We start from the raw sequence: 26552 nt of genomic DNA on the forward strand, positions 1-26552 counted from the left end.
GAACACTCTGGTGGGTCTGGCTCAGTGTTCAGGCTGAAGGCTATTTGAAGTCATCCCATCCTGGCCACAGAGTGTGATGTATAGAAAAGTGTGAAAGTGAGAGGATGGAAGGGGTGAAGCAATACAGGTTTTCATTTGTTTTGCTTTATTCTTACTCTTGTAAGAAGGATGAGACTAGAAATCTCCCTTTCCAATTATATTGGTTCCAAACTTGATTTTTTTCTGTGTCCATGGTTCAGAGGGTCACGTTTTTCCCAATTCTTGGTAAAAGCATGCAGATAATTCCCCAATGTATTTTCAATCACATTTAGTCATTTGGTTTTTTGAAGTAAGATAAAGTTAAAATGTTGTGTGTTTTTTTTTCTTAGAGTGGAAATTTCAAAGTATTAAATCTTAGAGAAATGGCTTTCATTCATTTGGATATCAGATGCTTATATGCCATTCTTATTTGCACAGCATTTGGCTCTACTTTGTCTTCGAACACTGAAATAAAAGGTAAACCAACGATGGAGTAGTTTTCAAATTATGGATATTTATTGTCTTTTCAACCTACCGTAAGAAAATGACAAGTGGATGCATTGTTATTGGAGATAAGTCAGGAAATCAATGCACAAAAGATACATTCTTAGTCAGCCTCATGTATATATAACTATATATATATAGCTTCATGTATATATAACTGATGATAATAAACATTTTGTGGGATAAAAGCCAAACTAAAGGACACTTTCCATATGTTTTGTATAATCTTATCTAAGAATAGGTTAATTATCTGAAACTTCACTGCCTGAAATCTAACTAACTAGATATTTCCTTAATTTCTATCCTTAACTTTTAAGACAATTAGATAAATAAGAAAAAATAAACGAAGGTTTAAAGTTAAAAAAGTAATTACAGAATCATTAAATCATGTCTAATGAACTAGTATTATTACCATAGGTAATCAGAGCAATGCATTTGAAAAATATTTATAACCATAAAATTGAAAACAACAGAATTGTTATTTCTTCCTCAATGGAGACCTTCTTTATTGGTACATGGAGGTCTCACATCAAATTATAATTTGTGCCACAATTTATTCCTGTGGATTCTTTTCCTCACCTCAGTAAGTGTCATAAAGTAGTAAAATGAACAATAGGGCAAAAATAAGAGGGAATTATTAGCAGAATGGCAACATGAGGGTAATAGCATAGTACTACTAGATTTGCTTGTAGGAAAGTTTATAGAATTATTTCTTTATTGGTTTTTGTTGCTTTTTAAGTTACCAGATGGAGAAGCCATTGCCTCTCACTGCCTCCAACTCCAAAATAAGAGGGGCTGTTTCCTGATGTCACTCTACTCAGCTGCCTGCCACTTCTTGAATCATTCCAAAGAATGGCCCTGGTTTGCCATATCTAGGGATAGCTCTGAACTTGAGTTTACAAGAGGATTTAATTAACCAGAATAGACTGACGAGATCTGCTTGTTCCTCTAATTCTTAAGGCACTTATCCATAGTAGTTATATTTTACATTTTCTATCCCTTTGTGTGTGTGTGCCATGATGGTATATGAATATAGTAAACACTGAATTAATAACTGTTTAGTTCTTGCTTTTAGAGAGATTTATGTAATAAAATGTTCCCATCCTAAACCAAATTATGGTCTGTAGGACCACAGAGATAACTCCATGTTGAATTTCTTGTTTGTGTGAAAACTTAGTACCTAGCTAGGCAAAATCACATTTTGCATATGTGATTTCTTAAAGACGGGATAACTATACAGTAGTAATCCATCTTTTTAAATGGCTTTATTGGATACAATTTATGCAATATAAAACTTACCCTTTTAAAGTATACTGTTCAGTGATTTTTTAGTATATTCACAAAGTTGTATAACAGCCACGACTATCAAAAATTCCGGAATATTTACATCAACCCCCCCCCCCAAAAAAAAAAACCCCATATCCATTCAGCTGTCATGTCTCATTCTCCCTTTCCTCCAGCCCTTGGCAATTACTAATTTACTTTCTGTCTCAATGGATTTGCCTATTCTGGACATCTCATATAAATGGAATCATGCAATATGTGGTCCTTTGTGACTGGTTTCTTTCACCTAGATTAGTGTTTTCAAGGTTCTTCATGTTGTAGTATGTATCAGTACTTAATTCTTTCTTATGGCTGAATAATATTCCATTGTGTGGATATACTAGAGTATATCCATTCATCAGTTGATGAACATACAGTAGTAATCTGGATTTAGCAATCTTTGTCATAAAATACAGGAAAAAAGTAAAAATATTTTGATTTTATTCCAGTTAATCCTCCTCAGGATTTTGAGATAGTGGATCCTGGATATTTAGGCTATCTATATTTGCAATGGCAACCTTCATTGTCTCTGGAAAATTTCAAGGAATGCACTGTAGAATATGAATTAAAATACCGAAACATTGATAGTGAAAACTGGAAGGTAAGTACAGCATGCATTTTTGATATCAGAGTGATTATTAGCATTTTCTTATGATTCCTGATGTCAGCATCCACTCTAATTTCCATATTTCAATAGCAATTAATTAAGATATAACAAGCTGCCACGACTGCTGTTCTCTTCTCTGTACTTTCTGCCACATCTATTTTCACCCCACCCAATATTAAGACTACCATTGGAAATACAGGAAAAAATTACTTGGTCCCATGGATAATGGACTTGAAGAGTACTTATACATTTTACCATATTTTATAGTTACTGATTTACCTGTATGCGAGTCTTAATCTACGTTATTGGACTGTGAGTTGTTTTTCTGTAGGTATCAAGCCTTATTTATCTTTGTATTTTCCCCACAGAACACAACATGTTTTCTTGCATATATTGTAGTAAATGCTCAATGAAAGTTTATTGAATTATTAACCACTTACATAGTCAACAAGCATGTTCATTCAAAGATTTCTGTTCTACAAGAATTCAGTTACCTTCCTAATTCAGCTAGGTAGTTTCAAGGGACAATTCAAATCAAACATTTATTGAGCCACTTTTTGTGCTAGGCACTCTGCTAGGTATCAGGAGTACAAGGATAAATGATATATGATTTTAGTCTTCTAGGAGCTCACAATTTGTCTGGCTTTCTCCAGTTACCTCCAAAGGTTTTACTTTATATGATTCCTGAGGAATTCATATGTCATTTGAAAGGTGACAAATCATTTGTCATATAATTTGCACATGGTATGTGAAAATTATCTCTTTATTTCAAGTTGGTTATGGCTCAAGTCCTGCCATAGAGCCTTTTTTCTGTTTCAGAATTTTGTTGGTTTTTTTGAATGAGGTGTTAAGATTCAAATGACCTCATTAAATGATGCAATGTACAGAAATTTGTTCTATCAGAAACATATCTGGGACATTGTATCATGAAGAATTTCTTTCTTTCTTTTTAACTTCACAACATTTATTTATTTAATTTTTTATAAGATTTTATTGAGGAAGAGGAACAGGACTCTATTGGGGAACAGTATGCACTTCCAGAACCTTCTCCAAGTCAAGCTGTTGTCTCTCCAATCCTAGTTGTGGAGGGCGCAGTTCAGCTCCAGGTCCAGTTGCCATTGTTAGTTGTAGGGGGCACAGCCTACCATCCCTCATGGGAGTCGAGGAGTCGAACTGGCAACCTTGTGGTTGAGAGCCCACTGGCCCATGTGGGAATCGAACCGGCAGCCTTCAGCGTTAGTAGCACAGAGCTCCAACCGCCTGAGTCACTGGGCCGGCCCGAGGAATTTCTTAGATATTGGGGTATTATGACTTCTTACTTTATTAATGTGGCGCATGATGTCATCACTGTTTCTAAACTTGATTTTGTCTCATCTTTTTTATCAAACAGACCATCATTACTAAGAACCTATGTTACAAAGACGGGTTTGATCTTAACAAAGGCGTTGAAGCAAAGATACACACACTTTTGCAAGGCCAGTGCACAAATGGATCTACAGTTCAAAGTTCATGGTCAGAAGCTACTTATTCAATATCACCAAAAGGTTAAAACAAAGTTCTCATTTCATATTTAATACTGTCAGAACAATCCACATGGGAATAAATTCTACAACTCTTATACATGAGATTATAGGTACAATTGAGAGTGTGGCACAAAATAGAATGCTTCTTAAGAGTGAGTGACTGGCCTTTTTGAATTCTTTTTTTTTAAATTAAATTTATTGGGGTGACAATTGTTAGTAAATTGAATTCTTTAAATCAGCGGAGACATTTGGCAAAATCTGTATCTTATTAGGCATTTAATACAGTTCCCAGTTTTGAGGTCATATTAATAAATATATATGTGAGCATTTGCTCAACTGTTTAGAGCATCCTGGAATTATTAATTTAGTACTTTTACATATGCTTACACTAGTACTTACTCTAGAAAATGAAACCTCAAAGGTTTTTGATTTTGCATACCCCACTTACAGTGAAGTGATTTCCAACAACTTCCTTTTGGAATATTCCCAATTGTGTTGATTCCTAAATGAAATGGAGAGATCAAACGAAATGAAGTAAAGTTACATAGTGATTTCCCAAATGATTCATCACCATGCCTTTCAAGCACTCACAGTTCATTCCTTCCTTAGGAAATCTGGAAACTAAAATTCGGGATATGGATTGTACATATTACAATTGGCAATATTTACTCTGCTCTTGGAAACTTGGCATAGGTGTCCGTTTTGATACTGATTACAACTTGTTTTACTGGTGAGTATTTTATAATAAGAATTCGTATTAGGAAACTACCTATCAAAATTAATCCATAGTATGAGTAACTGTATTTTCACTTAATTAAATTCATTATATTTTTCAAAGTTTCATTTATGATAAAGGTTGTTTACAATTATTTGGGGTTTTCAATGGGAGTAAGTAGGTTTAGGGTGTAGCTACTAGAAGGCACTCTATGGGTGATATAAGGAATGCAACCACTGTTTTTATAAAAGATTAAATTTGTATCTTTAGATAGATGGAGTTGAATTATAACCTGAAAAATTTGGCATATTTTATATTCTTGTCTTTTAAAAGCAGGTACCTATTAAAACTGGATCCTTTTATTTCTGACTCTCCTTCCTTTGGTAACTCTCAGTGAGGCTTTTAAACTTCAGTCATCTTGAATCTCCTGTCTTCTTCATTCTTTAACATTCTTTAATTGTTCCGTGATAACATTGAACTCTAATTTAGGCTCACTTCATACCACATCGGGATGATTACCCTAGCCTCCCGAAAGATGTTCTCTGCTTGTAGTCTCTCCCCTTCCCATTCGTTCTACAAACTGTAGTCAGATTTATCTTCCTATACTGCTATATTCACATGTCACTCTTTTGCTCAAAAACTTCCAGTGGCTACTCATTTCCTCCATGATAAAATCTAGGCTGCCATTCAAGTCTCTGCCTCACTATGTTACTGCCTTTCCAACATTACCTTCTATTATCACCACTGTGAATGTTCCACTCCATTTAGACTCATCTCTAGTTTTTTTTCTCATCAATGTTATGCTCTTTTATGCGTTTGTGTGCACTGCTATCTGAAATGCCCTCTGGCTCTCTCTTTCACCAACTCTTATCCATCCTGTAAGGCCCATCTAGCATTAAATTTCCTTAATCCTTTACTGATCACATCAACTTCTGTTTAGTTTTTCTCTGAACTATTATTTATTTTACAGATGACATTTAAATTTATATATATACACATATATATATAGTCTCTTAAATTTTTAAGAGATTTATAGGCATGAACTGTTCCTTATATTTCTCTTGACTATTTCTGCTGTGCTATGCCCATTTCACTTGGTGGTGTTGGGCAAGTGAGCTCCCTTTTTGGGGTCTCAGTTCCCTCATCTGAAACTGGATGTGTCAATTTCTAAGGTCTGACTTTTTGTTCATTAAGTCAACAAATATTAAGCAATCATTAAATGCCAAGCACTGTTCTAGATAAAAAGGACAAAAGTGTGAATCAGACAAAGTCCCTGCATTCTTGAGCACTGCATTTCATGTTTAATATAACTTTATCCTCATCTTAGTAGCGTAGTGAGGGATAAATATTAACATTATAGAGAATGGAAAATAAGGGTACCACAAAACTTCCCATAGGCACAAAGTAAATCTATATAAAGTCAAGCCTAGAACTCAAGTCTCTCAAACTCTAATCAGTTGAACTAACCAAGAGACTACAATTTTGCAAACTCTGCCTAAAGTAAATACTTGGCATAAAATGGATTCTGTAGAATCCAGATATGTGTACCAGCATCTTACCAGATGCTAAATTGGCCTTATTTCAGAAAGGATTTTGGTTACTTTTACAGATAATGTTACATTTTGCATTGCAAGCTTTTCTTTAAGGAAAATAAACCAGGCATTTGTTGCTTTGGAAATCAATAGGGAAATTCCCCCTAATTCCCATTAACTTTATTACTGGAAAAAGGTTAACTTTGAATGATATGGCAACATTTCTTGTCTAGGAGAATGAGAAATTAGATATTTACTTGCCAAATAGTTCCTCCTTTTCTTTTTGACCCCCCCCCCGCCCCGTTGGCTTTTCTGAGGTTTATCTCTTGATATAAATTGTGTCCTCAGATAATTTTATTTTATTTTATGAAACATAACATTTTTTTAACTACTGAAAGCAACAAAGTAACAAGACAAAGAAATAGACATAACAATATTTTGTGTGTCTGGTTTTAAATATGTTTTCTATACAAGTTCTCCAATATAATATAAAAAAGGAAGTATCACTTAGTATAAGTAATACTTGTTGCAAATGACAAGATTTCATTCTTTTATGATGCTCAGTAATATTCCATTGTGTGTGTGTGTGTGCCAAAAATGTATACATATTTTAAGTAAAAATCTGTATTAAAATTGTAATACTCATTATATACTGATAACAAAAGATGAATACAAGTTACGTTTGACTTCTGCAATTACAAGAGGTGCTCAAAATAGTTACCATCAGTGTAATTTTAATACAGTTTTTTCATTTCTTAAAATATGTATACATGTTTTGGCACCCTCTGTATATATCTATATCTATTTCTATCTATCTATCTATCTATCTATCTATCTATCTATCTATCTATCATCTATCTATCTATCTATCTATATGACATCTTCTTTATTTATTCATCTATCTGTAGATACCTAAGTGACTTCCATATCTTGGCTATTGTAAATAATGCTGCAATGAATATAGGGGTGCACATATCTTTTTGAATTAATGTTTTCATTTTCTTTCTATAAATACCCAGAAGTAGAATTGATGGGTCATATGGTAGTTCTATATTTAATTTTTTGAGGAACTTCCATGCTGTTTTCCATAGTGGCTGCACCAATTTATAATCTCACCAACAGTGCACGAGGGTTGCCAGAGGAGAGGGTTCTGGGGGAATGGGTGAAGGGGAATAGGTACAAACTTCCAGTTATAAAATAAATAAGCCATGGAAATGTAGTGTATAGCACAGGAAATATAGTCAATAATATTGTAATAACTTTTCACGGTGACAGATGATTACTAGACTTATCGTGATGATCACTTTGTAAGATATACAAATGTTGAATCTGTGTTGTACATCTGTGTACAGTCTGTTGAATCTGTACATCTGTACACCTGTGTACATCTGTGTTGAATCTGTGTTGTACATCTGTGTTTCACATTTGTTGTAATATAATATTGTGAGCCAACTATACTTTAATAATAACAAAATAGGAAAAAAGGCAGTGTTATTCAGAATTACGTATATAAATCCCTGGTTTTCTTAATAGGAATCTTATTCTTCGATTCACAAATCCTGTTGATGAGTCAGCATAACCTTACCTTATCTTTGAGATTTCGTAACAGCTCCTATCAGATTGTAAATTCCAGATTTGTAAAGGCTCCCCATCAGATTGTAAGCTTCCTTACTGTGATATCTCTAACACTTGTCATAGGCTCTGACACATAGTTGGTACTTGATAAAGTTGCATGTTATTAAATGATTTTTAATTCACTTGATATCTTAAGATAATTGAAATTTGGACACCATGATACTAGAAGATATTGGTAAAACAATTTTTACAAAACTTCTTTTTACAGGTATGAGGACTTGGACCATGCATTACAGTGTGTTGATTATATCAAGAGTAATGGAAAAAATATTGGATGCAGGTTTCCCTATTTGGAGTCACCAGACTATAAAGATTTCTACATCTGTGTTAATGGATCATCAAAATTCCAGTTTATCAGACCTAGCTATTTCATTTTTCAGCTTCAAAATATAGGTGAGGCAAACAAACAACTTCAAAATGTTTCTAGTTTAAGCTATTTACAACCATATGAAAGAGCAGAGATAGATATAGAGATGAGATATAGAGATACCTACTGAAATGCAAAGCCAGGAAAATGAGGGCCAACAGAGCATATGAGGAAGCTCTTATTAAATATAAAAGTATGGAAGATGAGGGATTGAATGAAGGGTAAAGTGTTATTTTCATTTAGAACTTACAATCTATTTCCCAGCTTCAAAGAGTTGGTCTGCTATACAGTATTATTGTCTAGCGTTAGTGATAGAGTAATTATGGAATCACTTACTTCCAGGCCTCAACAGGCAAATGGTTGTATATTTTGAGTCTGGTTTCTCTGTTTTAACAATTACAACACTGACAGATTCTAGAGTGAGTCATACCTGGGTCAATTGAATCTTGGATTTACTACTTTCTAGCTGCATAACTTTGGGCAAGTTACTTTTAACATCTGTTTCGATTTCCTCATCAGTAAAATGAAGATAATAAAGGACCACCTTATAGATTTATTGTGAGATGTGAATGAATTTATGGTGTAACATCCCTGGTTCAGTGCTTGACACATCATAAGCTCTAAATAAGAGTTAACTACTAATAAAAATAGTAGTAGGTATGATTGTGGTAGTTGTTTCTAATGCTACTGTAGGGGATGAAAACATTTCCTCTACCCTTCTGGGTTCTTTTGGCTGGTCTAATAATTTGACATAAGGCAGATTAACAGAAGAAAATTTAATTATGTCTGTATGGGAGCCTCACATAGACATGAGAAGACAAAAGACAATCAAGCAATTGAGGCTTATATGCCATCCTAAGCTAAGGACAAGGGAATAGGAGTCTGGGACTTCAAAGGGAAGGAAGATGCAATGCAAAGGGAAGATGCAATGCAAAAGGAAGATGCAATGCAAAGGGAAGGAAGATGCAAAGGGAAGGAGAAGAGCAAATGCTTGATAAACAAATGATTGCCATGCCATGCAGAGGCAATGGGAGATGAAGAAATTTAAACAAGCCCTGCCAATTCCTTCCAGCCTACCACACCTGGCCCATACACTTTGTAGTTATCTCTGGTGATAGCTTTCTTCCTGATCCAGACCCTCCATTTAAATTCTTTTAGTCAGTTAAGGGGAGGTAAAAAAGAAAAGGAAAAAAGAAAGAAAGAAAACTCTTCCTGAGTCTTGGTTGTCTTCAGCGTAAAATAATCCACATGCCAAAGTGGCACATTTTGGGGTGGTCTATTCTGCTTCTCTTTACTGCAAAATGAAGAAATAACTCTAATGATTTGGACCTTCTAACTTTTCTTTCGAGCTTAAATATTTGTCAATATGTGACTTACAAAAATTAGTTTCCAAAATAACCAAGTTTCTTAATAAACTGAACTTGACTGGTAAGCAAATTTTAATTCACATTACAGAGGACAGTCTTGAGCCACCTGATGTATCTTAGAGGCTTGTGTTACTAGGTTTCCCTAGCTTTTAATAACGGCTACTGCTCAACTTCAGTACCTCCATGTTGAATGATTTCCTTTTGCTTTTCAGTTAAACCTTCGCCACCAGACTATCTTAGTATTACTGTGAAGTCAGAGGAAATTAACCTGAAATGGAGCATGCCTACAGGACCCATTCCAGTGAATTGCTTCATTTATGAAATTGCATTCACAGAAGATGATAGTACCTGGGTGGTATGAACATTACGTTTATTTGGCAAAATCATAAACATAGCTTTTTAAATAAAATAGCAAACATGAGAATCAATCAATTGCTATCCACATGAGAAATAGAACATGACATATTTATCTCAGTTTAATTTCCAGAAAATCAAATAATCTAGTGGACAAAAGAAAGATTTTTGCCATTGGAAAGCATAATCATACCAATTTTAAAGCTACGTAGGACCTTGGAGATAAGCTAGGAACTTGTTTCTAATATTGTGTCAATAAATTAAAGTTGCCATGGGCATGCATAACATGAATTACAAAGAGGCTTCAAGTGAAAAAAGAACACAACAAAAAACATAAATAAACATAAAAACTTTTTGAGGAACAACCATCAGGGCAGGGTTACCCAAGAATGGCTTGTATCAAGAATGGGCAGGGTTACCCAAGAATGGCTTGTATCAGGGAAAGGGGCTAATTGGGAAAGTAGGAGATGGTTGCAAGACTAATTATTCCCCAGCACCAACAATGTGTGATGCCTTTAGCCCCACATTGTTATATGTTAATTTTATTCATTGGTTTCCAACTCAGAGAGAGTGATGGAGATAAGTAGGTAAGGCATTAGCTCTAATCAATTCATTTCATAAACAGATGAGAAAATGGAGTTGAATTGATTGACAAGTCCCAAGGAAGTGAATTGACTTACAGTCAAATTACACAGCTAAAACTAGAATCCAGATCTTATTCCCAGTCCGCTTTAATCTGTATCACACTATGCTGATTTCCATGAAAAGTTACAACAAAAGAAAAACCTGTTTTGGATGAGAAACACTCTTCAGCTCCTTGAAATGTAGAATTGAAATAATCGCTTCAATGATTTTTTTTCCTTTGAGATCATCCAGCCTTGTTGTATTTTCATATCTGAAAGGGTAGTTTCATGCCAACCCCTAAGCACTGCTGCACAGATCTTAGGGCAATTAATCAAAATAAGAATAAGAGAAAAACAAAGATTTATGTATATGAGTATGATTTCTAGTTTCCATAGAAGCAACATTCACATGATGGCTCTTTCTACTAACTCAGTGTATATAACATTTTACAGTTCATGGAATCTGGGAAATTTGACACTAATCCAAATACTGGCTGTCATAAACACTAAATATGCCTAGGAATTTTGTCCTGTGACACACGCGCTTTACTACAAGTGATCCATTATCATCACTATAGAAAAATTTAAAAATATAGATACGGGAAGAAAAAATGAAAAGAGAAAAGTAACTCACCATACAGAGAGATAATCATTATTAGGGTTTTGGTATATATCTTTTTAGTCATTTGATGCATATATTTTATGTAACAAAACCCACTTTGAAAGAGACTAACGAAACGGGATTGGTCTAGCTGAAATTAAATCAAATAATACCATCTTATTTTTTCCTTGGCTTTCAGACTACCACTTTTGAAAATGAAATGTACATCACAAGAACATCAAATAAAAGCCAACAATTCTGCTTTTTAGTGAGAAACAAAGTGAATATTTATTGCTCAGATGATGGAATTTGGAGTGAGTGGAGTGATAAACAATGCTGGAAAGGTATGAGGTAAAAGAACAGTAACTAAATAACGAGCTATTTGTTAGCAAAATTAATTTTCTTCCAGTGTATTTTGTATAATAATTATGGAAATCACAATGCTCTTTCATATAGTCTAAAATCAGAGAAGATAAAGTAGTAAGCACCTCAGTCGAACATAGATTTATGGAGAAACTAACATTCAGTTTTATCTAGGTGTAGTTATAAGATTAACTAAAAGTCATGTTATAGTTCTATTACCAATATTCTTGTTTTTCTTTCAGTAAAAAGCACATGCTAGTTCTTTTTTGGGGGAGCCCATTTTAACAATATTTTCTTATGCTTTTAATTTTTAAGTGAGAAGAAATCTTTTTTTAATTAAAGTTTATTGGGGTAACAATTGTTAGTAAAGTTACATAAATTTCAGGTGTACAATTCTGTATTACATCATCTATAAATCCCACTGTGTGTTCACCACCCAGAGTCAGTTCTCCTTCCAACACCATCTACCCTCATCTACCACCCCTCTCCCCCCTTACCCTCTGAAAACCACTAAACTATTGTCTGTGCCTATGACTGTTTGTTTCCCATTTGTTTGTCTTGTTCTTTTGTTGTTTTTGGTTTATATACCACATATCAGTGAAATCTGCTTTTTCTGTCTGACTTATTTCGCTTAGCATTATAATCTCAAGATCCATCCATGTTGTCACAAATGGTACTATTTCATCTTTTCTAACCGCTGAATAGTATTCCATTGTGTATATATACCACAACTTCTTTATCCATTCATCTATCGAAGGACATTTTGGTTGTTTCCATGTCTTGGCCACCATAAATAAAGCTGCAATGAACATTGGAGCACACATGTCTTTATGGATAAATGTTTTCAGATTTTTTGGGTAGAATCACAGGAGAGGGATTGCTGGGTCATATGGTAATTCTACTTGTAATTTTTTGAGGAACCTCCACACTGCCTTCCATAGTGGCTGCACCAGTCGAGCAGAAATCTTAAAGCAAGGATCAGTCAGCATAAACTTGTTTTCGAGTGTCTAGTACTGTTCCTAATGAATATGTTTCTAAGTAATATGTCATCATTAGTAAAATGTATATTTTATGATGCATTTTTCATTCCATTCACTTCCAACACTGATTTAAAATGACATGATAAAAGACATATTTAAATAGAAACATAAACTACTAAAAAGCCTTGACAGTGAGGCAAAATATTATTATGCTTCACAGTATACTAGCTTTATCAATAGAAATGATGAATAATTGTTTGAAATTGAAGTCAATTAGCTCAGCATTGCTCTTTTAGATATATAGATACGTATATACATATACAGATACAGACAGATAATGGCATTTCTATCATTCATTCATCTTCTTTCATGTTGTTCCATTGTAATAGAGTTACTGTTTTACTATTATCTCTCTATAAATATAGTGGTATCATTGTTTTCTTTCACTCATCAAGTATTTATTAAGCACTTACTATATATCAGATTTTTAAGGCATGGGAGATATAGCAGTAAAACAACCTATATTCTCACAAAATTTATATTCTATTCCCAAGTTGAGTAGAGATAGATAATAAAGAAAGAAGCCAAATATATCATGTACTCACTAAAGGCTATGCAGAAAAAATAGGCAGAGAGAGGGAGAACTCAATTAACCAAGAGATATATGGAATCAGAATGAACACTTATCTGTTCTACGTTTTTCGTTTTACTACTGCTGTAAGAAATCTGGCAACTCTGTAGAAGTGACATTGAGAAAGTCATGTCCTGAATTATATCTTGTCATTAGTCAATGCATAATTTAAAGTGGATATGGTGAGTTGTTAGCCACATCCTCAAGATATACGAGATAAGACCAAAACATATGGTGAATGTTTAAATAAATAAAAATTTATTACAGTAAAAGGCACATTAATCTCCCTCAAAATACTCCCCCTCACTTTGAATACACTTATCCCATGGTTCTTGCCACTTTCTGAAGCAGTTCTGGATGTCCTCTTTTGTGAGTGTGTTTAGTTGTGCTGTCATGGCTACCTCAATGTCCTGAATCATTTTGACTTTGGAGGAAAAGCCAGAAGTCACATGGTGCCAGATCTGGTGAATAAGGTGGATGAGGACACACCGTAATGTTTTTATTTGACAAAAATTGCCTTATACCAGAAGAGATGTGTGACACGGAGCATTGTCATGATGGAGGATGAAACCGTTTGCCCATTTTATGTTAATGCACTGTTCATGGTCCATGATTTATGGCACACTTTAAAACACACTTTCTCTCAACCTTAGCTCACAACAAACTGACTGCACCCAACAACTTGAAACTTGTCACACACTATTACTAAGGTTCGACTCGCTGCTTCCCTATTGAAGATCCCGAACTTTCCGTGGGATGGCACTCGGCAGCAGCATTCACCATATTTTGTGATCGCCACGGAAAGGCTCTGTATCACACATCGTTTCTGGGACAGCAATTTCTGTCAAATAAAACAATTATGGTGTGTCCTCATTCACCTCATTCACCAGATCCGGTACCGTGTAACTTCTGGCTCTTCCCCAAAGACAAAATAACCCTGAAAGTTAAATGTTTTTAATTGATTCAGGACATTGAGGCAGCAGTAACAGCACAACTAAAGGCACTCACGAAAGAGGACATCCAGAACTGTTTCAGAAAGTAGCAAGAATGGTGGGATAAGTGTGTTCAAAGCTAGGGAGAGTATTTTGAGGGTGATTAATGGCAATGTGACTTTTACTCTAAATTTTTTTTTAAATTGAAACATTCACCGTATTGTTTGATCACACCTTGTACATCTTTTTATGTAGTGTACATATTGTGTTAACATGATATTGATGATTGAGATTTCTTTTTCCCTGATGGGTACCTCTTGATAAAATTTTAATAACTTTGAGATTAGGAACAAAAATTTCCTGAGATGTGTGTGGTCTTTGTTCTTTAGGATATTTATTATTGGATGTTTCAAGGTATAGAAAAATAAGACAATATTTTTCTTTTTGGAAATAAAACTATGACTTCTTCAAAATTGACTTTATGTATAGGGAAAGCAACTGGAACCTCAGGAAAGAAGTATGCTTTCTTACTGTTAATTTTAAATGCCAAACATTTAAATTATTTGTCATTTCTCTAGATTATATTTTTGCAAATCTTTTTTTTTCTTATTTATTGGGGTGACATTTGTTAGTAAAATCACATAGATTTCAGGTGTGCAATTCTGTATTACATCATCTATAAATCCCATTGTGTGTTCACCACCCAGAGTCAGTTCTCCTTCCATCACCATATATTTGATATCCCTTAGCCTCATCTTCCACCCCCTACTCCCCTCTTACCCTCTGGTAACCACTAAACTGTTGTCTGTGTCTATGAGTTTCTGCTTCTCATTTCTTTGACTTGTTCTTTTGTTCTTTTTGGTTTATATACCACATATCATAGGGTTCTCTACTTTTTCTTTCTGACTTATTTCACTTAGCATTATACTCTCAAGATCCATAAATGTTGTCACAAATGTTCCTATATAATCTTTCCTTAACGCCGAATAGTATTCCATTGTGTATATATACCACAGCTTCTTTATCCATTCATCTATCGAAGGACATTTTGGTTGTTTCCATGTCTTGGCCACCTTAAACAAAGCTGCAATGACCATTGGAGCACATGTGTCTTTATGGAAAACATTTGTTTTCAGATTTTTTGGGTAGGTACTCAGGAGAGGGATTGCTGGATCATATGGTAATTCTATTCGCAATTTTTTGAGGAACCTCCACATTGCCTTCCATAGAAGCTGCACCAGTCTGCATTCCCACCAACAGTGTATGAGGGTTCTTTTTTCTCCATAGCTCTCCAACACTTGTGACTATTATTCTGACTGGGGTGAGGTGATAACTCATCGTGGTTTTCATTTGCAATTCTCTGATAATTAGTGATGTTGAGCATTTTTTCATATGTCTATTTGCCATTTGTATGTCCTCTTTGGAGAAATGACTCTTCAGGTCCTCTGCCCATTTTTCAATTGGGTTGTTTGTTCTTTTATTGTTGAGTTTCATGAGTTCCTTGTATATTTTAATATTAGCCCCTTATCGAAGGCACTGTTTGCAAAAATCTTCTCCCATTCAGTTGGTTGCCTCTTTATTTTGTCGATGGTTTCTTTTGCTGTACAGAAGCTTTTAAGTTTCATATAGTCCCATTTGTTTATTTTAGCTTTTACTTCCATTGCCTTTGAAGTCAAATTCATAAAATGCTCTTTGAACCCAAGATCCATAAGTTTAGTACTTATGTTTTATTCTATGCAATTTATTGTGTCAGGTCTTATGCTTAAGTCTTTGATCCATTTTGAATTAATTTTGGTACATGGTGACAGATAGCAGTCCAGTTTCATTCTCTTGCACGTGGCTATCCAGTTCTCTCAGCACCATTTATTGAAAAGGCTGTCTTTCCTTCATTGCATGTTTTTAGTTTCCTTGTCAAAAATTATCTGTCCATATTTATGTGGTTTCATTTCTGGGTTCTCAATTCTATTCCATTGGTCTACGGGTCTGTTTTTCTGCCAATACCATGCTGTTTTGATTATTGTAGCCCTTTAGTACAAGCTAAAGTCAGGGAGTGGGATACCTCCAGTATTGTTCTTTTTTCTTAAGCTTGCTTTGGCTATTCGGGGTCTTTTGTGGTTCCAATCAAATCTGATGATTTTTTGTTCTATGTCTTTAAAAAATGCCATTGGGATGTTGATGGGGATTGCATTAAATCTGTATATGGCTTTGGGTAATATAGCCATTTTAACTATGTTGATTCTTCCAATCTGTGAGCACGGAATGTCTGTCCATTTCTTTGTTTCTTCTTCAATTTCTTTCAAAAATGTCTTATACTTTTCAGCATATAAATCCTTCACATCCTTGGTTAAGTTTATTCCTAGCTATTTGATTCTTTTTGCTACAATTGGAAAAGGGAATTGTTTTTTGTATTTCTTTTTCTTAGATTTCATTGTTAGTGTATAGGAATGCAATGGACTTTTGTAAGTTGATTTTGTAGGCAGCAACTTTAATGTATCCGTTGATTGTTTCTAAAAGCTTTTTGGTGGAGTGTTTAGGGTTTTCTATATATAGCATCATGTAATCTGCAAAGAGTGATAATTTAACTTCTTCATTCCCAATTTGGATGCCTTTTATTTCTTTCTCTTACCTGATGGCTCTGGCAAGGACTTCCAACACTATGTTGAAAAGCAGAGGTGATAGGGGAGAGTTCTGTCGTGTTTCTGAACATAGACCAAAGGGCTTCAATTTTTCACCATTGATTATGAGATTAGCTGAGGGCTTGTCATAGATGGCCTTTAGTATGTTAAGGTATTTTCCTTCTATACCAATTTTATTAAGTGTTTTAATCATACATGGATGTTGTATCTTATCAAATGCTTTTTCTGCATCAATAGATAGAATCATATGATTTTTTTCCTTTATTTTGTTTATGTGATGTATCACATTGATGTATTTGCGGATGTTGAACCATCCTTGTGCTCCGGGGATGAACCCCACTTGGTCGTGATGAATAATCTTTTTAATGCATTGTTGTATTCGATTTGCTAGAATTTCGTGTAGGATTTTTGCATCAGTATTCATCAGAGATATTAGTCTGTAGTTTTCTTTTTTGTGTTGTGCTTACCAGGTTTTGGTATCAGGGTAATGTTGGCCTCATAAAATGACTTAGGGAGTACTGTCTCTTCTTCAATTTTTTTGAAGAGTTTGAGCAGGATTGGTATTAGATCCTCTTTGAAGGTTTGGTAGAATTCACTAGTGAAGCCATCTGGTCCAGGACTTTTGCTTTTGGGAAGGTTTTTGATGACTGATTCAATTTTGTTACTGGTGGTCAGTCTGTTTAGATTTTCCAGTTTGTCATGGTTCAGCCTGGAAGGCTAAATGTTTCTAAGAATTTGTCCGTTTCTTCTAGGTTATTGAATTTGGTGGCATATAGTCCTTCATGGTATTCTTACATGATCCTTTGTATTTCTGTGGTGCCATGATAACTTCCCCTTTTTCATTTCTGATTTTGTTAATTAGTGTCTTCTCTCTTTTTATCTTAGTAAGTCTAGCCAAGGTTTTTTCAATTTTGTTAATCTTTTGAAATAACCAGCTCTTTCTCACATTAATTTTTTTCTATTCTCTTTTTGTTCTCCATTTCATTTAGTTCTGCTCTGATATTTGTTATTTCCTTTCTTCTGCTGACCTTGGGTTTCACTTGTTCTTCATTTTCTAGTTCTTTAAGGTGTTACATGAGGTTATTTATTTGGGATTTTTCTTGTTTCTTGAGATAGGTCTGTTTTAATATAAATTTCCCTCTTAAAACTGCTTTCGCTGCATCCCAAAAATTTTGGTAGGATGTATTTTCATTGTCATTTGTTTCTATGTATCTTTTGATCTCTCCTCTAATTTCTTTTTGACCCAGTCGCTCTTTAAAAGTATGTTGTTTAATCTCCATGTATTTGTGTTTTTTCCTGCTTCTTTTTGCAGTTGATATCCAATTTCAAAGCCTTGTGATCAGAGAATATGCTTGGTATGATTTCAATCTTCTTAAATTTGCTGAGGCTGATTTTATGTCCGAATGTATCCTTGATAATGTTCCATGTATACTCGATAAGAATGTATAGTCTGATGTTTTAGGATGAAGTGCTCTATATTTGTCAATTATGTCCATTTCATCTAATGTGTCATTTAGGGCTGCTATTTCGTTATTTATTTTCTGTTTGGATGATCTATCCATAGCTGTCAATGATGTATTTAAGACCCCTAGTATAATTGTGTTTTGGTCAATTTCTCCCTTGAGTTCTGTTTGTAGTTGTCTGGTATATTTTGGTGCTCGCTGATTGGGGGCATAAATATTGATGACTGTTATGTCTTCTTGTTGTATAGTCCCCTTTACCATTATGTAATGTCCATCTTTGTCTCTTGTTATCTTTTTCACCCTGAAGTCTGTTTCATCTGATATTGTTATGGCTACACCTGGTTTTCTCTGGGTACCATTTGCTTGGAGTGTCAATTTCCACCCTTTCACTTTGAGTCTATGCTTGTCATTGTAGCTGAGATATGTCTCTTGGAGACAGCATATGGTTGGGTTTAGTTTTTTATCCAATCTGCTACTCTGTGCCTTTTTATTGGTGAGTTCAGTCCATTTACATTTAGGGTGATTATTGACATGTGAGGATTTCCTGTCATTGTATCTTTAGTTTTCTGGTAAGGCTGTGTCTCCATTGTTTCTTTGCCTTTTTGTTGTTGTCTATTATTTCTGTGTGGTGGTATTTTATGATGTTTCCCTCTGTTTCTTCTTTTATTACAGTATATATTTCAGTTACTGATTTTTTTTTGAGTGGTACCCTTAAGTTTATGTGAAAGAAAGTTTGCATTTTCTTCAGCACGCTTACTTTCTCCATTCCCATATTCCGGTTCAGGCCTTTACTCTCCCCCTTTTTATGTTGCCACAAATTGTCCTTGTTAATGGTTGTCGAATAGCCTCCTTTAGTATTTCTTGTACTGCCGTTCATGTATTAGAAAATTCCCTCAGCTTTTGTACGTCTGGAAAGGTCTTTATTCGTCCTTCATGTCTAAAGGATATCTTTGCTGGATATATTACTCTTGGCTCATAATTTCTCTCTTTCAATACTTTGAGTATTTGGTTCCAATCCCTCCTGGCTTGTAGAGTTTCTGCTGAAAAATCTGATGATAATCTAATGGGCTTTCCTTTGTAGGTTACCGTCTTCTTTTCCCTGGCTCCCTTGAGGATTCTTTCTTTGTCGTTTATTTTAGACAGCTTCAATACAATATGTCTTGGAGAAAGCCTGTTGGGATTGAGGTAATTAGGTGTGCTATTTGCTTCTTGGATTCGAGGATCCAATTCTGTCCAGGAGTTTGGGAAGTTCTCATCAACAATTTGTTTAAATATATTCTCTGTTCCCTTCTCTCTTTCTTCTCCTTCTGGTATGCGCATTATTCTTAGAGTCAGAAAGTTCTTGTAGAATTCTTTCATTTCTTGTAAGTCTCTAGTCTGTTTCTTCTTCCATCTTTGTAATTTCTAGGTTTCTGTCTTCGATGTCACTGATTCTTTCCTCCATCTGGTCAACTCTACTACTTAAGCTGGTTATTTCATTCTTAATTTCTTCTATTGAGTTCTTAATCTCCAGAAATTCCATTTGGTTATTTTTGAAAAATTCAGTCTCCCATAAAATGCTCATGTTTTTCTTTGATTGCGCTGCTGAGTTCATTAAATTGCCTTTCTGTGTTTTCTTGCATCTCGTTGAGTTTTTTCAGAACTGCAATCTTGAATTCTCTGTCATTTAAGTCATATATTTCCATATCTTTAAGTTCCTTTTCTGGAGACTTTTCACTTTCTTTCTGAGCTGTCTTGTTGGCTTGGTTATTCACGGCAATTACTGATTTATTATTTCTCTTCCTAGAAATCTACAGGAGTGGCTTCTGCAACAGGTTGATAGGAAAGGTCTTTCTTTTGTTTTCCAGTATTTGTTGGTAGAATGTTTTATTTTCTTTCTGACTGCAGCCTTTTTTTCCTCTCTCACACAGTAGTGCTATGTTTCCTCTGCACTTTTCCAGCTTCTCACACAATGGGTGTATTCCCTGGGAGACTGGCTTCTCCTCTGTTAACAGTTCGCCTGGTTCATAGGGCACCACGTCCCTGTGGGTATGCGGAGAGCTTTTTAAGTTCCAAAGCTCTTTCTGGACCAGATTCAGAGCCAGTATTTTTCAGCAGTTTTGTTTACTCCTGCAGGCATCTGCCCAGATAGTTGGGGCCAGGGGCAGGGTGAGTTGTGAGAGGTGGCCCACACCAATGGCGGCGACCACCACCACAACTCGTCTCGCTTCCACAGCTCCCTCCCTTTTGCCGGAAGTAGTTGGGCTGTGAACCTGTGTCTGCAGTCCACAGTTTTCAGAACAGCAGCTATTCTGTTCTTTTGATCTGACACTGCTGCTCTTCAGCTCCTAGCACCAGGCAGGTGGGGGACATGTGAGCTCTGGGAGAGTAGGGAGGGGGCGGCTAGTCTCACTGCCTAAGGCTTCCGTTCTCTGCTCGGCAGTGAGTGCTTAAACCACCGTTTTCAGCCTTCTTCCCTCAGTCTTTTCTCTGAGGTCTCTGCCGTGAGCATTGGGCTCAGCCGTGTTATATGCTGCCCGCTCAGCCCTGTGGGACATATGCGTAGCTCTAGCAGTTCGAATTTTTCCCTCTCCCGCAGCTGCTGTAGTTCCGGGATGCAGCGAGCTCGGAGCACTGAACCAGTTCTGCGTCCTGCGCCTGTGAGGCTCTGTGTCCGCACTTCTCCCTTCCCTCCTTCCCTGCTCGCGTGAATCACCCACCTTTAGGTGAATTCAGTAGTGGGCCTCTTCGTCTTGCCTGTCTGCTGTGCATGGAGTTCTTTGTGGAGCTATTGTCATTTCATTAGTTGTAAATTCCAGGGGAGTTTTACAGAGGGTCATCTCATCCCGCCATTTTGATGACGTCTATATTCTTGCAAATCTTAACTGAATTGACCACAAAATTTTGACTTAGTAGAAAATAAGACCCTAAGGGACTAACACACAGCAAATGGTGGGTTGCGGATAGGTTTAAGTGTAAGGGTGGGCCTAGGATTCAAGATGCTCTGTAGTATTACTTCAAAACAAGTGAGATATACTGGTTTTGGAAGGACAGGCTTTGTCTATTTTTTAAGTTTGTCTAGTGATTGCTTATTTTTTGCTATGCAGTACTATTAAAACTTAATACCTAAAAGAAGAGAAAAACCTCACCTTTTTATTCACTAAAATGTGAGATGAGACAACTTTAAAAACATGACCTTTAAAGATTAACTCCATTATTTTCACAAGGACTTTTATTGAAGACCATCTCTTGCTCACTACAGCATATGTAATACAAACATTTGACTTATTGACAGTTAAGAAATATACAAGATATGTTTATCTAATCACTTGGTTAATGTTTTGTCATTTGTTCGTATGAAGAATTCACAAGGTCAAATTTTAATCAAAGCAGAAAATAAGAATTGGGCTTTTGGGCATTATTTTTCTCAGTGAAATGAAGAGATGTCACAGTTCAGTAATGTAGTTCTGTATAAACAGTGCACAAATGAAAGAAATGCTATACTCAAATATAACTGTGGTATCTATGCATTGGCAAAAGATGGCAGATGTTTCTGAGTTAAACTCAGTTCGACTCCATTTACTAGATTATTTATAAAATAATTCAGTTTAAAAAATAATTGTAAACATCTAATCCTTCCCCTTTTCAAATTTTTTTTCACCTAGGTGACATTCGGAAGGAAACCTTGTTATTTTTCTTGATACCATTTGCTTTTGTGTCATTATTTGTTTTGTTAATAACTTGTCTGCTTTTGTACAAACAAAAGGCTTTACTGAAAATGGTGAGTGGTATAATATTATAACGTTTAGTTTAAAACAGTAGATAACAAAAAAGTTCTGCATTTAGGACTGATGAACCTACATTTTATAATTTTGCCTGCACACTGTGGGTATATAATTGATGTTGTATGGATAGTGATGTCTTAAAAAAAATATAGCAGTTTAAAAATTAACCCTAAAAATCTACATTTTGGGGTGGATTTACTTTTGTTGAAGTAAAAGAATAAAGCTTTAGAACATGAAACCCTATTTTTAGATTAGGGAAAAATATAAGGAAACAGTTACAGGAGAAAGCAGGATTGGGGAAAAGGATAGAGTGACTTAGAATTGATATAAACTGAAATATATTACTAGTGTGCCACAGACAAAAGATCACAAAAATTAAAAACCATGGTCCCTACTCTCCAAGAGCTCACACTCTAGTTGGGGGAGATAAAATTCATACAGAAAATAAAATCTACATTATGAGTTGATTTTAGATAATTGTTATTTGAGTTGTACAGAAACCGTGTTTCCCTGAAAATAAGACCTAGCCAGACAATCAGCTCTAATGCGTCTTTTGGAGCAAACATTAATATAAGACCCGGTCTTATTTTACTATAAGACTGGGTATAATACCATAACACACCACACCACACCAGGTGTTATGTTCATTTTTGCTCCAAAAGACACATTAGAGCTGTTTGTCCAGCTAGGTCTTATTTTCGGGGAAACACAGTAATGTTATAGAATTTCAGAAGATGGATGGATTACTACAGGTTGGTGGGCTTTAAGGAGGAATCGTGAGTTGGAGGAAAATATCTTAATGCCAAGTCTTTTAAAGATAAAAAGAAATATGAAGGTGTATGAAACATTTCACTTCATTTCTCTGCTGAACGCTTTTTTTCTATTCCTCTGAGTTAGTTATCTAAGTGAAATAGTTTGTGTTATTAATGACTATTTGTTGATAATGGAGCTTTTTCTTAATTTCAGGTTTTTCAAAAAGAAGTCTTTTCTCATCAAGAGACACTCTTTTGACTCAATAATTTTGTCTCATGGCCAAATGTTAAATATGGGTCTTATTAAACTAATTTTTCCCCCCTCCAAATATTGAATAAAACCTGTTTTAAAAAAACATTGTTGTATTTTAGTAGGCTTTAGAGTACTCAAACCCTCAACTAGTAGTAAATTTTCTATTAACAGGTTTCTTCCTCATTAATTTATGGTGAGCATGCTGCACATACAGAAGTCAAGGGATGGGTCAGATTCTAATTCACTGATGTAGTAATAAAACAATGTGATTTCTCAAACTGCAGTAAACCATACTGATATTGTTGAATCTTGGAAGGTGAGAGTCTAACTTAAAAAAAATGTGTTTGTGATGAAAGTATTCCCCATGAATAAGGTTGTTCGACTTTTAAAATAACCTGTAGAGAGGATTAATAGGAAGTTTTAGATACATTCATAGTCAAAAATTGCACTTCACATTTAATGAAAGAAGTGGGAGGAATGTAGTGCCTAAAAGGCTGAAAATAATGAAATGACTAGAAATCGTATTTGAAAATTGCGGATGTCACAAACCACACAATAAAAATTTGGGAGTTTCCTATACTAGTTTGCAGGCAATATTTCCTATATTTTGATGATGTGATTTTGTTTTTTTCAGTTCAGAAACCAAAACACACAAGCCTCTGAAATCAGTAAGAAGAGTTTTTAAAGCATATCCAACCTTCAGACTAATTGACAATTGACTTGTAGGAGACATCGTGGCAACCTAGGGGTAGACAGTTGCTTTAAAATTTAGGACCTAGTGGATGACATACAGATTAAAACCAAGAGCCAAGTTTTAATTTTGACCAATTTCTGTTTAATATTATTCAGAGTGGTTCTATTCTGGTTCACACATCTACAGAGTGGGCATTGACTGGGGGCCTATTAGAAATGGAGAAGCTCAGACCCCCAACCCAGACCTACTCAATTAACAATCTGCATTTTAATAATGTCCCCAGGTGATTCATTTGCAAATTAAATTAGAAGCAGATATGCAGCAGGTCCTAGAATAATGTGTTTTCATTTTAACCTTAATGAGAAAAAAATTGTTTTCCACTTCTTGCTACTGTCTGTGTGGAGTTGCATGTTCTCTCCATGTTGGTGTGGGTTTTCTCCATGTACTCCAGTTTCCTTCCACATTCCACAGATGTGCACGTTAGGTGAATTGACTGACATGTCTAAACTGTCTAAGTCTGGGCGAGTGCAAGTGTGTGTGTGAATGGCCCTGCAATGGAAGGATGTCCTGTCCAGAACACGTTCCCTCCTTATGCTCTGAGCTGCTGGTACAGGCTCTGATCACCCACAACTTTGAAATGGAAAAACCAGGTTGGAAAATAATGCTTTTTAAATTAATCTTTCATGAAAATATGTATAGTTCTTATTTATTTAAATGTTTAATATTAGAACTGTTGTGGGTCTTTAGAAGTTTGGTGATGTTTTTGTTACCAGCAATATGCCGTGGAACTTGACTCATGTTCATATCAATTAATCTATGGTAAAATTGGTTTCCTTATGTCATTTTACTTAGATCACACTTTCAAAGAACCTATTAATGACATTAAGTGAGAACTTACTCTATAGCACTATTTTAGAATGGAAAGGACTAAAATAATATAACGGAGAAGCAAGTCCATGGGTGGGTAACTCCAGCTTTGACTGTCATTGTCACTAAGAGGGGAAAAACAGCTAAAACTTTGATGTGCAGGGAAGGAAAACTAATTTTTCCTCTACTATTCTAGGTTCTTGGCTGAGACAAGAAACCCTCCCTGTAATAAAAGAAATATTAACAGGAGAAAAGCACACAGAAGTTTAATAACATGTATACCTCCTGTATACATGGGAGAGACTCAGAAAAACTGAGTGAGTCTCCAAAATGGCCCAAGCCACCAGCTTAAATACCATCTCCAACTAAAGACAAAAGGAGATATTGGGCATAGTGGCAGGCCAATTATGGGAAGTTACCAGGAAAAGCACAGTAAACAAGGGTATGGTTGTTATTCAGAGTTTAGTCAGTGTCTTTTCCATTGATAAGAATCTCTAGAGATTTAGTCATCTTCCTCTTCATGGTGCAGAAAGGGAGATACTCTTACAAGTGGAAATTTCCCTTATAAATGCAAATTTCTCTTGCAAAAGGACAACTGTCTACTCAGATTTCAGAGCTTTTCCTGTGTCTGCTAATTCTTTAAAATAATCAGCCTTATGCTAAAGAAGCATCTTTTGAGGTGGCAAATTCTGCTCCTCTTCCAGTGCAAACTAGAATACTGTAAACCAAAATTAATTTTAGATTGTAATAAAGAATAAAACATTGATTTAAGCAAAAAAAGCTGTAGCCTGAGAGACACAGATTCAGGTAGCAACCTAAATGCTCCCCTGAGACAAAGGGGGAAGCCATCTTTTATAGAGCAAGTTCCCATTTTTATGCAAATGAGGTTTCCAAATTGTGTAGTTCTGATTGGTCTGTATAGGTACAAATGAGGATACAATTTGTGTAGTTCTGATTGGATAGAGCAGCTCTTAGTCTCTTAGTAGAAAGAGGAAATAGGACTTCCCTGCAGTGATAATGAATAAGGAGGGCACAGTGTGGGAAGCTGGGTTCAATCCAAGGTTCTTCCTGATATACAGAGTAAGTGAGGAAACCCTGTCAGCAAATGTCTTCTAGACTGATTATTCATAAAATTTGGGCCCTTGGTTGACTATGGGGAATACCATTGTTGCCAGAAAATAGTTTTTTGTGTCTGCCACAGAAAAGAATTCAAAGACACATCGAATAAACCAAGCAAGCAGCAGATCTATTAAAAGGATAATACACTCTGAAAATGGTGAAAGCAGGCAGGCCCAGAGAAGAGCAGCTGCCCCAAAGAACAATGAGACTTGGGAATTTATTTCACTAAAAATGAAAGCGTGATAGGTGGGTCCTTGCTGACCACTCCTTCCCATCAGAAGGAGGGATTATTGTCCTTATTTGGCTCTGTCGCAACTGTCATGGCAACATGGGGTTGACATTTTCTCTAACCACAATGCTAATAATATAATCCATTATAATTAGCTAAAATTCATGTTGAAGGGCAAGATGGTGCCCTGGATCTGCTCTTGGCCACCAAAATCTAGTTATGGCCAGTCTGATAGCTGCACTTTTTCTTGAGGATTATTTCATCTCCTCCCTCCCTTGTCTCTCCACACTTTCTCCTTCTCTTTGGTTCCCTCTCTGCCTGCGGCCTTATTCTTTCTGTCTAATACCATTTCAGTGTTAGGCCATATTTAGGCCAGGAACAGGAACCTTCTTATCTTAAAAGCCATCTTGTCTTGCTTTGTACCTTGTACCTACTGGCTTGTGTTTGCCTTAGGCCTGGAGAAGCCTCCTGGAATGTAGAAACCATCTTATCCTGTCTTGCTTTGGACCTTTTTTGTCTCCTAGGGGCTTGTGATCAATGGGCCTGGGTGGGCCTGGGTGGGTCTGGATGGGCCAGTTGGAGGCCTGGGAGCCAGGGTGTGGAGCCGGAGGGCTTGGTTATGCCCCAAAACCTTTTGTTGCTAGAGACAATTTAAAACCCCCTGAAGCATTGAAAGGGGAACAACCTCGTTTATCCCTTC

At 35.7% G+C, this 26552-nt stretch overlaps 1 protein-coding gene across 1 annotated transcript; it reads left to right on the plus strand.

The window, feature by feature from the left end:
• Positions 1-76: 76 nt before the first annotated feature.
• Positions 77-22949, plus strand: IL13RA2 (interleukin 13 receptor subunit alpha 2; the record flags this gene model as incomplete). Its single annotated transcript, XM_081042680.1, has 10 exons — positions 77-88; positions 369-495; positions 2295-2446; positions 3843-3996; positions 4585-4705; positions 8066-8250; positions 9804-9946; positions 11369-11513; positions 21819-21934; positions 22905-22949. 10 exons carry the CDS (start codon positions 77-79, stop codon positions 22947-22949), a joined length of 1200 nt encoding a protein of 399 aa, XP_080898806.1.
• Positions 22950-26552: the final 3603 nt, after the last annotated feature.

This window comes from Rhinolophus hipposideros (genome assembly GCF_964194185.1).
Source record: "Rhinolophus hipposideros genome assembly, chromosome: X".
In the NCBI taxonomy this organism is placed as follows: domain Eukaryota; kingdom Metazoa; phylum Chordata; class Mammalia; order Chiroptera; family Rhinolophidae; genus Rhinolophus; species Rhinolophus hipposideros.